The 11,344-nt window shown below is 34.3% G+C and overlaps 1 protein-coding gene across 3 annotated transcripts; it reads left to right on the plus strand.

Annotated features, from left to right (window-relative positions):
* The first annotated feature begins 3,054 nt into the window (after positions 1-3,054).
* Positions 3,055-10,800, plus strand: LOC110685202 (tetraspanin-19). Of its 3 annotated transcripts, none has more exons than XM_021861686.1 (7): positions 3,055-3,162; positions 3,307-3,511; positions 4,118-4,217; positions 5,120-5,200; positions 5,289-5,393; positions 9,346-9,538; positions 10,491-10,800. In XM_021861686.1, exons 2-6 carry the CDS (start codon positions 3,345-3,347, stop codon positions 9,511-9,513), a joined length of 621 nt encoding a protein of 206 aa, XP_021717378.1. In that variant the 5' UTR covers positions 3,055-3,162; positions 3,307-3,344; the 3' UTR covers positions 9,514-9,538; positions 10,491-10,800. The 3 variants fall into 3 exon arrangements, with proteins under 3 accessions (XP_021717378.1, XP_021717377.1, XP_021717379.1); XM_021861685.1 differs by having other exon boundaries at positions 3,091-3,229; XM_021861687.1 differs by having other exon boundaries at positions 3,119-3,187.
* The last annotated feature ends 544 nt before the right edge of the window (positions 10,801-11,344 follow it).

Consider the following 11,344-nt stretch of genomic DNA (forward strand, 5'->3'; position numbering starts at 1 on the left):
CGCGAATTTCTCGACTCACTTTTTCTCGACGCTTTTATAAAGCGTCGAGAAAAAAATTAGCGACGCTTTTCCGTGTCGTAAATAATGGAAAAAAGCGTCTCAAAAGGACGGGATTTGTAGTAGTGGCTGATATGTTTATTTTGTTGGCTTACTTGTTGCTTTTGTTTGCTGATTTCATCCTTTTGTTGGCTGATATGCTTCATTTGTTGGCTAATATGTTCCTTCTGTTGGCTGATAAGTACCTTTTGTTGGCTGATATATTCCTCTTGTTGGATAATATGTATCTTTTGTTGGCTGATATATTCCTTTTATTAGCTGATATCTTTTTATTGATGTCTAATATGTCCATAGTAATGTCTGATATCAAACATCAATTGACTAATATGTTACTTTTATTGGCTGATATACAAAGTATATAAAAATTACAAAGTTTTTTTATTTCTTCTCTCTCCTCTTTCCTCCTCTTCTTCTTCCTCTCTTGCTTTCTCTCTCCTGTTAGTAGGTCCTCACCGACAACCTCACGCCACCCCTCACTCCCTCTCCTTCTCCTTCGTTCCCCACTTCCCTTTCCTCCTCGACAAATTAATCTGGCCACCGAGCTTCTCCTTGCCGTTTGTGTCGCCGCCGTTCACTGAACCCATCGCACACACCACAAATCGCAGCCCACCGCCACAACTCGCGCCACCACCATAAATCGCAACCCACACTACCACAAACCGCAGCCCACCACAAATCGCAGCACACTACTCTCTGTTAACTGAAGAAGTGAAGATTGAAGAACCCTAAAAATTCGATTAGTTCTAGATTCTTCATGCCCTTTGTTCAATCGATTAAGATGAGGTATGATAATCTTGAATCTGAGTTTTTGTTGATTCGATCTTTGATCGACGATTACTCCTTCGTTGCAATGGATACGGAGTTTCCCGGCAATTGCAACCTCCACCTCTGCCGCTGCCGCTCCCAATACCTCCTAGCCTTTATGTTCATTTGTAGAAGGACTAATATTCGAATTATAATTGTAACAAAAAAATATTCAAATTATAGTAACTAAAATTAAAACCAAATTATCAATTTGATTTATGAAATTGAACCATCAATTATCATTTAATATTACTTATTTTGTCACTAAAAATTGTCCATAGCCACTGTTCAGGGGCTGCTCGTGAGTCTCTTCCAGGCTCCCCCTCTTTCCTTTACTATGCTAGTTTATGTTTTAGTTTAAGTATTGCCTTTTCTGTTTTCATCTTTTATGCCTATTCGTTTTGGGGTTGGGTTCAAGATTGGCAATGTTCAGCATCATCGCAATCATGGAACCTTATTTTGGCAACAAACTTGGTATTACCTAGATGTTTTTAATCATCTAGTGTTTATGTAATATATTTCTCTTTCTTGTTAAAAAAACATGTTTATTTTCATATTAATTATGTTCTTAAATTTGATACATGTTCGTTCTCTTTGCATTACATGCCCATTCTCATATTGAAAGATGGTCATTTGCAATCTAATACATTTATTTTTATATCTAAACATATTCATTTAGTTTTACACTTGTTCATTTTCATATTAAAAGATTTTTGTTTCAATTTTTAATATTTGTTTGTTATTATATTAAAAATTGTTCAATTAAAATTTTATATTTGTTCATTCTCGTATTGAAGATGTTCATTTAACTATTGATATATGTTCATTTTAATGTCGAAAGATGTTAATGTATATTTTAATACTTGTTCATTTTCATATTGAACTATGTTCATTTTCTGGCAACGTGTTCAAATTTGTTTTTATAAATCTTTTTAATTATCCTGATTTGTTTATAGTGCATTTTGATTGTTACTAACATTTTCCTTTAAGATATTTTGATCTCTTATTACACAGGACAATGAAATAAAAAAAAAGTTGAAAACAATTATATATATATTGAGAAAAAGATATGTATAAAGGAAAACGCACAAACATCATAAGAGTACAAGGGGTATAACCGTATGACAAGGACGGTGATTCTATATACTTTTTATTTATACCAAATTAAATGTATTAAATTAAAAGACAATATTCATTGTGTAAGGCACATATATATATATGATATGTATATTTTTGAAGTTTAAGTTTTGCACGTTTTTTTTAATTGTTTTTAATAAATTAAGCATGTGTACATTAGAAAATTTAAAAGAGTTACCTCTTATGTTTAAGAAACAACGAGTATATATTTATTTGAAATGATAGTATAATTGTAATTGAATTAATTTTATTTTGCATTAAAAGATTTTCAAACAAAGCCTATTAATTTAACCAAATAATAAGACAAATTAATAAGAAAACTGTCTAAAAATAAAAATGGAAAAAAAATACGTACTAATTTGAATATAACACATCGTAGTAACAGGATTGAACATTTAATGATACAAAATTGAACAACTATACTATATATTAAAAGCCATTCCTAATCAAGAATACACGCCACGTGTCACCCCTCTCTTCCACTAAGAGAATGTCACATCACCCAATTAAAAATATGAACGCTACATGTCAATTAAAAAATGTTTTTGTTAAGAGAATCGAACTTGGGTCCATTGAGAAACAAATAAAAATAAAGTCCTACCATCTTTACTATCTAATAATTTTGTAGACCACGAGAGTTAAAAAAAGTTCTCCATAAGGTTTAAACATGCAACCTCTAATTTTAGAACTGAAGTTCTTACCACCAAGCTATGTGATATTTTATATTATATTTTGATACAAAAAATTAATATGTATAACAACTTTAATTACAAGAAAAAATATAATGACGGAAGGGTATCGCCCGGGCCCAAATACTAGTTTATATATATAAAAATGAGCATTTTATATGTGACTCAAAATCCGAAAAATTATATGATAACATCATTGTAATGAAAGGGCGTGTAGACAGAGCTACCTACATAATGGTGTAGGTAAAAATTTGTACACATAACGTATCATACCGGGCCCATGCCCGTCCGTGCCATGCTTTTTTTGTGCTGGGCCAAGACGGGCCTTGGGCCGGCCTGGCCCAGTGCCATCTTTACCGCAACTCCGCAAGTTAGTCTGTAAGCCTGGTCGCCTGTTTAGCTGTTGCACGACGCTTCCACAATAATTAGCTGGAGAATGAGATTAAATTCCAACTTTTACCATTACCTTTCCAGAGTACTTCTCTCTTTCTTTAATACTTGTAATATTCTGAGCTATTCCAGGCTCATCCTTGACATTAAAGGTTCAGGTTTTCTCTACAACATAAATCTAATTATCAATTATGAGATACTTATTCATAATTTTTCTAATTAATTGCAGAGTTAGGGTTTTCACTATTCAGAATCAACGCAAAAGATATGGGAAGCTTAATCAGAAGTTTTTTCCAATCTTTGATGAAAATGTTTAATGCAATTGTCGGAATGGCTGGTATTGCTATGGTAATTTATAGTCTATGGATGATACGGGTTTGGCAGAAGCAAACGGGTCAATCTCCGTTCGATGATTCGGACTATCCAGTTCCATGGTTATTTCTCTCCTAATTCTTTTAAACATTCCTGAATTTTGTGGGATGAACATTAAAAATGCCCTGATGGAACATTTAATGTACGATATCGATATGTAGCTCTAGGTTTACCCGGGTACATAATAGATGCTGGCTCCCTATATTTCAAGCTGACATTTCCAGTATATTTTGGGTTTTTATTGCATAGTTTGATGATTAGCTGTTCTTTTGAACTTTTTGTATGCCAATTTCGAAAAGCTGAATGAAATGGGACAAAGTTGTATAATAACATAGACTTGAATTAGAATTTGGAAACATGGGTGTAGAATATGAAGTAGTGAAGTGTGGCAATGCTTTGAAAGAGACCAAAAGAATGCATATCAATTGATCTCTACTTGTTGATGATATTGTGTTAACGGGGATTAGCTAAAACATTGTTCACGTTATCTACCGGTTGATCTCTTTGTGTTCTATGATATTGGATTAACAAGGATTTACTAAAACATTGATCACACTATCTACTAGTGACTTAATGTGATTGTATGCTAATTTGTTATGCCTTTTTTGCATCGTGTTTTTATTTCGCAGTGTCAATCTTATGCCTTTTATTTATCGTACTTTTTGCAGGTTCATCTATACCTTTCTGGGACTTGGGGTTACCTTTTGTGTGATTACATGCTCTGGTCATATTGCTGCAGAGACTTTGAATGGGTGTTGCTTATATCTAGTATCCTTATATATATATATTGATTTAAATTTAATGAGTTTGAGCAGTGGATTTTCTAGCTTTCTCTTTCATTTTCCAGCTGAAATTACTCTGTAGTTTGCTTAAATGGTAATTTACTGTATTGAATATTTGCCTCTTAACAGTAATTGAGTTCTGAACTGAGAACTATATATTTGGAGTTTTCACATATATTTTCATAGAAAACCTAGGCTGTAACAGACTAATAACTAACAGACTACATAATTCATATAGGTAAAGATTTTTTTCGGATGACATTCATTTTTGGCAACATTAAGGGTTAATCATGGTAATATTTAGAATCCCATACCATCTACTCTGTAAGCTCTTTTACTGACTCTAAGTTCAATTGGGTCTTCTTTTAACTGAAATTGCTTAATCCTACTTTGACCACTTATTGTTGTCTTAAGAGCCTTATTAGTGTCAATGTTCTTCACTACAGAAGAACTTAACCTTTATGCAACAATTTTTTCTTTCTATTTTTTTTTTTTCCGTAGCTGCTTTGTCGTCTTTTATATCATTGATGTTTTGTGAATTAGCTATTCTTTCACTGAAATTGGGGTTATCTATTTCGTTTCTATTTAGCTAGGATCTTTTGCACTTTAGTTTATTAGCTGTAATTTCTTACTATTGATACTGAATAGTGATCTGGCTCTTTGTGATTACCAAATCATCGCATTGCTGATGTTTGTGCAAATTATGTAATGATGTATGTCATGTGTGGTGAAGTGAAATGTAGTGAAATTTCTTGCGCTATAGTTATCTATTGAAGCATTATTTTTTTTGTCAATGATATTGACTGTTTATAATATATAATACTACGTATTTTTTTTTCATGGTGAAATTGTATGTCATGGATCATTGTTTGCCTTAAAATACCCTAGTACATTATGTTTATGTTCTTACTACTTGTGCTGGAAGGTGTTATAACTGCAGATGTGTTCCTGAACCGTAAATGGGAGCAGGTGTTTATCTCAAACCCTTCCTTTTCTATATTGATCTACATGAATTTTTCCATTAAATACTGAAAGTACTTCAATATCTCTATGTCAGGACTTCCCAAAAGATGCAACCGGGAATTTGCATGAATTGAAAGTTTTCATTGGGCAAAATTTTGATTTCTGCAAATGGATTGGCTTGTCAATTCTGGCAGGACAGGTCCCTCTCTCTCTCTACCTTTTATCATTCTGTATCTGTCATTCATTACTACTCCCTCTTTGTTATTGGTTGCCTCTTCCTACGTCTGAATCAAGACGACTTCTTTCTATATGTAGATGCTTAGAGATAAATAATGGCAAGCAGCAGCAAATTGTAATCTGCTTATCTGAGTTGTGCTAGAGAAGTGCCTATTAACGTGTCAATTTTTAATTTCTCCTTAAAGTATTGGTGTATACAATTAAGATTTGAGATATTCTACTGTCTTGATTCAGAAATTGCCTCATCATTATAATAGGGATGCTTGAAGTTTCATATATCGAATTGATTGTTATGGTAATAATTTTCAGAGATTTCGAAAAGATAATGTATTCAGAATATTTTTAACTGGGTTTAACCTTCTGCATTTGACACAAGTCTGATTGCAATCATCAATCATTACTGTTGCCTGTAATGATGTATCTCAATAATTACCTGTTGTGGTCTCTTTTGCGCTCTTTTTGACAAAGGCCTTATTCCCAGTAAGAGAGAGAGAGAGAAAGAGATGAGATGAATTCTGAAGAAGGGCGGGAAGGGATACAGAGGATGTCACAAGAAATTAGGTTATATTACCTTTGATAATGAACTGTGGTGTTTCTCAAACCAAGATATTGAGATGCAGCGCTCCCTCTCTTCTCATTCCCTTCGCCCCTGATTTTTGGAATTGGGGGAGGGGTGTAAGTATATGAATTTTATTGATTACAATGACCAATTACAACTTTCAGTATACACGTATCTTGTAATAAGAGAAGAAAAAAAACTTTCAAGATACACGTAGGCCAAAACAGTAAACAACGAACGCTATAACACTTATGCTATACAAGTAAAACATATAGCATCAATCCCCTTGGTGTCCATACTACTCACTTTTTGCCCCATTGTATTTCAAGCTGTCAACTTTCCAAGACTTTTTACAATCTTAACAGTAGAATATTAGCATTCCAATAGGCATTACTTCTAGCTCTTCACGTCTGATATACAAGTAGCCTTTGTGGCGCTAGACTATTTTCCAGAATTGAGTATTTGTGAATGTTGTCGTATTCATTAGTTGAATGCAAAGCAGATGCATATGCTGCATTGGATGTATGGACATACTAGAAAGGATCGGTTAAGGAATGACGTAATCAGGACATGGTTTTAACCCTCGGATGCGGTTGCGATTACGGTAACAGTCACATAACCACTTTTGCAGAACTGCGTGGAATGTGGCTGTTGCGGCCTAAAATATAGGACGCAGTGAGCTTGAATTTCTTTACAAGTGATGCGGCTGAGATTTAATACCACGAATTAGGAAGAAGGTAGGGGTATATTTATAGAGCGGGGTTACATGAGGGTTACCTAATACCCCCCTCCCCCTCCCCCTCCCCCGCCAACGTATTTCGTATTAATACTTTTGTTGGCGTATTGTGATTTCTCAGGGAGATAGGATTTAATAAGGAGGGGTGGTGGAGAGTAAGAATAGATCAACAAGGGTGGGCTTTGTTAATTTGTCTCCATTACTCCAACTAAACACTATAGAGGCTACTAGGACTCTAGGAGGGGGAGGGGGTTCCTTCTTTTACTTTCCTATTTTAGTTTGTTTCTTTTACAAGGTTACCTAATACTCCCCCCCCCCATGAACTCCCGATTTAAGTCTTTCATACCAATTGTCACAATTTTTTTTTTTAATAATAATACCTTATATATTAACTAGGGTGCATCGTTTATATCTTATTATTCCCTAAAAATCGTATTACTACGAAAACCTCAAACGTATTACAATCTACGCGTATTGGAGAGTATCATGATTAGGTAACTCTACTTGCATCTATTGAGTATAAGGTGAGGGAGAATAGCTTAAGTGGTTTGGTCATGTAAAACAGAGATCTAGTGATACATTAGTTAGGTGGCTTAAAGAGTAACAAAATGATAGAATTGTTAGGGGTAGAAGAAGACCAAGGAAAACTTTAAGTGACATTTCTTACCAAGTTGGCGCGGGATCAAGTCCCATACCAAACACTATGTTTTTTTTTTTTTTTGTAATTTTTTTTTCCTCACATTTTATTTGTACATATATGTATTTTATTATATACATTAATTAACTAATTTAAATTATTCCTTTAAATTATATGCAATACTACTATGGGTAGCATTATAAGGGTACTAAGGGATGTTCTTTGATTAACCAAGTCTTGTCAGGGTTTTTCTAATTTTGTTAGTCAGATTTGGTTGTGATTTTTTGCAATTTAGATCTACCCATTAATCCCAATGTTGTATTTTGTCAATCATAACAAGAAATTTCATCTGGGTGTACGGAGTACCAAATTTTGTAGGAATTTGACAATTTTTGACCCAAATTTGTGACTAGGAGGCTACAAAGCAATATTATGCAACTAGTAGTCTTGTAATTTTTTTTGACAATAGTAGTCTTGTAATTGGGTATGCTCTTTGTTCAGTTTTACTAGATGTGATAAATAAATATGCAATTACTCAGTTAAATTATCTTGGAGTCTCGGACTGTTGATTGCCTTGCAGTATTTAACCTCCCACTTTAGGGGTTTGGATTTTGGAGAAACTAAGCGGTCGATGGTTGGCGGTGACCCAGCACCCATAAAATTCTCGCCACTGATTGCATATGTGTTTGTAACACCCTACTGACCAAACTAGGGAAGAAAATATGCTAAACTAGCTTCCCAACTGCAACTTTATTCCACTATACCATATTCCTGACCACAGTCCACTCTTCTTTGAGTAACAAACCCTGTCCTAGTTTTTAATTATACCTTGTCACAGGAAACTTCTGCAATTACCATTCGCTTGCTGAAAGGTTTTAGGGACTAGGAAGTGAAGGAACATATGTGATCAATAAATGTTCATACACGTTAAAACAGAAAATATTACTTAAAGATTCCCAAAAAATAAGAGATGTCTAGTCTTCCAAACCCTGATAATTGCTGTTATTTTCTCAGTTAGCCATTCACAGTTGGTCATTTTTTATTGCCTTGTGTTTATTAGATTACATAAATATCTAAAATGGAAGGCAATCAGGGCTGAAGACAGTACATCACTTAGCTTTGCACATCATCAACACACGTCTTTACATAATACAAGGCAGACTTCTGTTTATTAGCTATCAAACCAGTTGTCAGAAAATAGCTGAATCCCTTGTAGCAGTAAACAAGCAGACACAAATAACCCCGACTAAAATTGACTAACTGTCAGCAAAGGAAATAGCTGTGGTTCTGTTTTAGTTCAATTCGAACCTTGAGATTTACTGTACAAAGTAACCATTTTCTCTTCTCATTCCCATTGTCATGAAAGGTTAGAAACTTAATTTCCTTTATTGAGAAAGAAACTGCAATGAGTTTTAGAAGTAAAGGAGCTCTTTGACTTGTCAGTTTTATTCCTTACTCTGTACAATCATATTTTAATAGCAATCGGGATGGCAAGGAGAGTAGGAGACTTGGAAAATGAAATTTCTTCTGACCATTTTACTTTTATTAGGGAACAGAAGGAATTGAGCTGGAAAAATAACAAATGATTTTTTTTCAATGCATTGAATTTGACATGATTAAGGATGATAAGGTTGTCAGATGTTTGTGTTGAAACCAAAATATGGATCATGTACATAAATTGTGTCTTTATTAACTATTTTTACAGCTACTGAAACAAAGATCCTAAAGTGTTAAATATGTTTATCACAAAATGTATTCCTTGCACAGTTGCACTCCTTGTCTTTGTGACTAAAAACTCCTCTGGTTTCGTAATTCCCCAATTTGTTCAAAGGATTTGAATTTGGAAATATATTTCTCATACCTATGGTGGTCATCCCCCCCCCTCCCCCCCTCCCCCAAAAAAAAAAAAAAAAAAAAAAATTATTGGCTTTCCTGTTGTATTCTCTCCCTGCCAATTACTGATTTTGAACTATTATATCCAGGGACTATCATTTCTTCTTTCTGTGGTGCTAAAAGCTCTGGGCCCACACAGAGATAGATATTATGATAGTGATGAGGAGTCCTATGCTGCTTCTAGGCGTCCTCTTTTGAGAAACTCTGCTGATCCATCTCATCTTGTTGTTGACCCTCGCTATGTGCCTAAGAAGTGACATAAAACATGTGTTAAATCATGTGGTAAGTCTTATAGTGTTCATTAAATTTGTATGCTCTTGTTTTCATCTTTTCTTTTGATGGTCACTTTCATCTCTTTCTCAATCAGCCCCACTTTATATTGGTAGAAGTTGTGTTTGGGTGAGCGGATCAATTTTCTCTGGTGCTAGTTTGAATTCTGCAAGATTACCATCCAAATAGGGTTTTAGTTCTGGGGAAATAGAGGGCTTCTACCTTTAGCCTAAAATTCTCTACTGCTGTAACTGTTCTCCCATTAATGTTTTTGAACTGCATTAATCATTCAGGCTGACAGTACCTTTGAAACCAATGCATATTGAGATTTTTTTTCTCCTTTTTAATCTGGCATTGTTTTAGAAATAGTTCCATCTTCCTTCCCTCTTTGTACAACTGAATTCTACCAAAGCTGGAAAGGATTTGGAAGGAAATTCTTTCCTTTCCCTCCTCTTTCCTTCAACGTTGTTCTTCCAAAGTCCAAACATACTACGTAGTATTAATGATTTTGCAGTGTTACTTTTAGCATGTACATTAATACGTGGCTCTTTAAAGGGCTCTCTGTCTTTCCATTTAGATACACTTAAGGTTATTTAATAAATAATTAGAGAGCCAGGAACATGTTCCAATGTCTCATGCAATGAGATAGAGAACTAGCTTTTTAAAGAAAATTAAATTGCTCTTGACAAAGTGTCATCCTCAAGTGGCTCTCTATGGAGAGCTAACCAATATAACCAATATCCCCAACTATGGCTCTCCAATTTCTTTCTCTTTCTTGAGTCTTTTGGAACTCAAAGACACCCATTGAACACACTCTACACGTTGCTTCTTCTAGCACCATCGACACTTTTGTTTATCTTCTTGGAGTTGTTCTCTTGTTTTATACAAAGTACATTTCATTTTCTGTTATACTTGTAATTTTTTATTTCCTATCTTGTCGTTAATCTTGAATTTTCTTCTCTAGGATTATGGATTATTGAATCTTCATCGCCAAGATTTTGTGGATAGTGTGACTGCTTGTGAATGTTGCAGATTTCGTTTATGTGTTCAAAGGTTTGACCAGATCATACTGGATTAGTGCGTTATGTTTATACTGATGTATATGTGTTCATCCTTTCTCCTCGTTGTAGTTTTGTTAAATTTGCATATAAGTTTTGCTACTGTTACCTCTTTCTCATATTGGTTGTGACTGGAGGTTTTGGTATTTATTAAGTATGTTGAAACTGTAGTATAAGATTCTCTAGAAATGTAAAATTATGGCCGTTTGCTGTTGAGATTCAATACGCACAATTAGGAATCTAGGATACATAATTAAGAATAGAGAAAATATAAGTTTATCACCTAGATACAATGGCAATTAGGTAATTAAATTGCTTTGATATTCGTGCAAAAATAAAATCAATTAATTAATTGTTTGTAAACTTGGCATGAATTTTTGAGCTTCTTGCTTCACCATTAATGGAGATCGAAAGCTCACAAGCAATTCAAGAAGAGAAAGCTTAGCTTTAATGAAGAAATCAATAGAGGAGAGAAGCTTACATGCTCTTTAGGGTTAACCATTCCCTTTATTTCTCCATTTTTTTAAGGGTTATTGTTTAATTCAGGCAAAGCTGGGAATGGTGGTGTTGGTGTTGGCGAAGTCTCCAATGATGTAGCTTGAAGAAGGAGACGAAGGTGAGTGGGGATCGAAGGAAGAAGCAGATGAAGAAGATGGAGGTTGGTGAAGGAAGGAGATAATAGGGGTAAAATTATACTCATTGACATCAACTTTTGAATATGTTGCAAATATTGACACATGTATCACTCGTTGAATTGAAA

This window comes from Chenopodium quinoa, unplaced genomic scaffold (genome assembly GCF_001683475.1).
Source record: "Chenopodium quinoa cultivar QQ74 unplaced genomic scaffold, ASM168347v1, whole genome shotgun sequence".
Lineage (NCBI taxonomy): Eukaryota > Viridiplantae > Streptophyta > Magnoliopsida > Caryophyllales > Amaranthaceae > Chenopodium > Chenopodium quinoa.

Excerpts from the sequence above, each read along its gene's own strand:
- LOC110685202 (XM_021861685.1), top strand. The coding sequence starts at position 3,124 with ATGAGATTAAATTCCAACTTTTACCATTACCTTTCCAGAGTACTTCTC. Across the intron at positions 5,201-5,288 it reads TGAACCGTAAATGGGAGCAG|GACTTCCCAAAAGATGCAAC; the intron begins GTGTTTATCTCA and ends TCTCTATGTCAG. Across the intron at positions 5,394-9,345 it reads TGTCAATTCTGGCAGGACAG|GGACTATCATTTCTTCTTTC; the intron begins GTCCCTCTCTCT and ends TATTATATCCAG.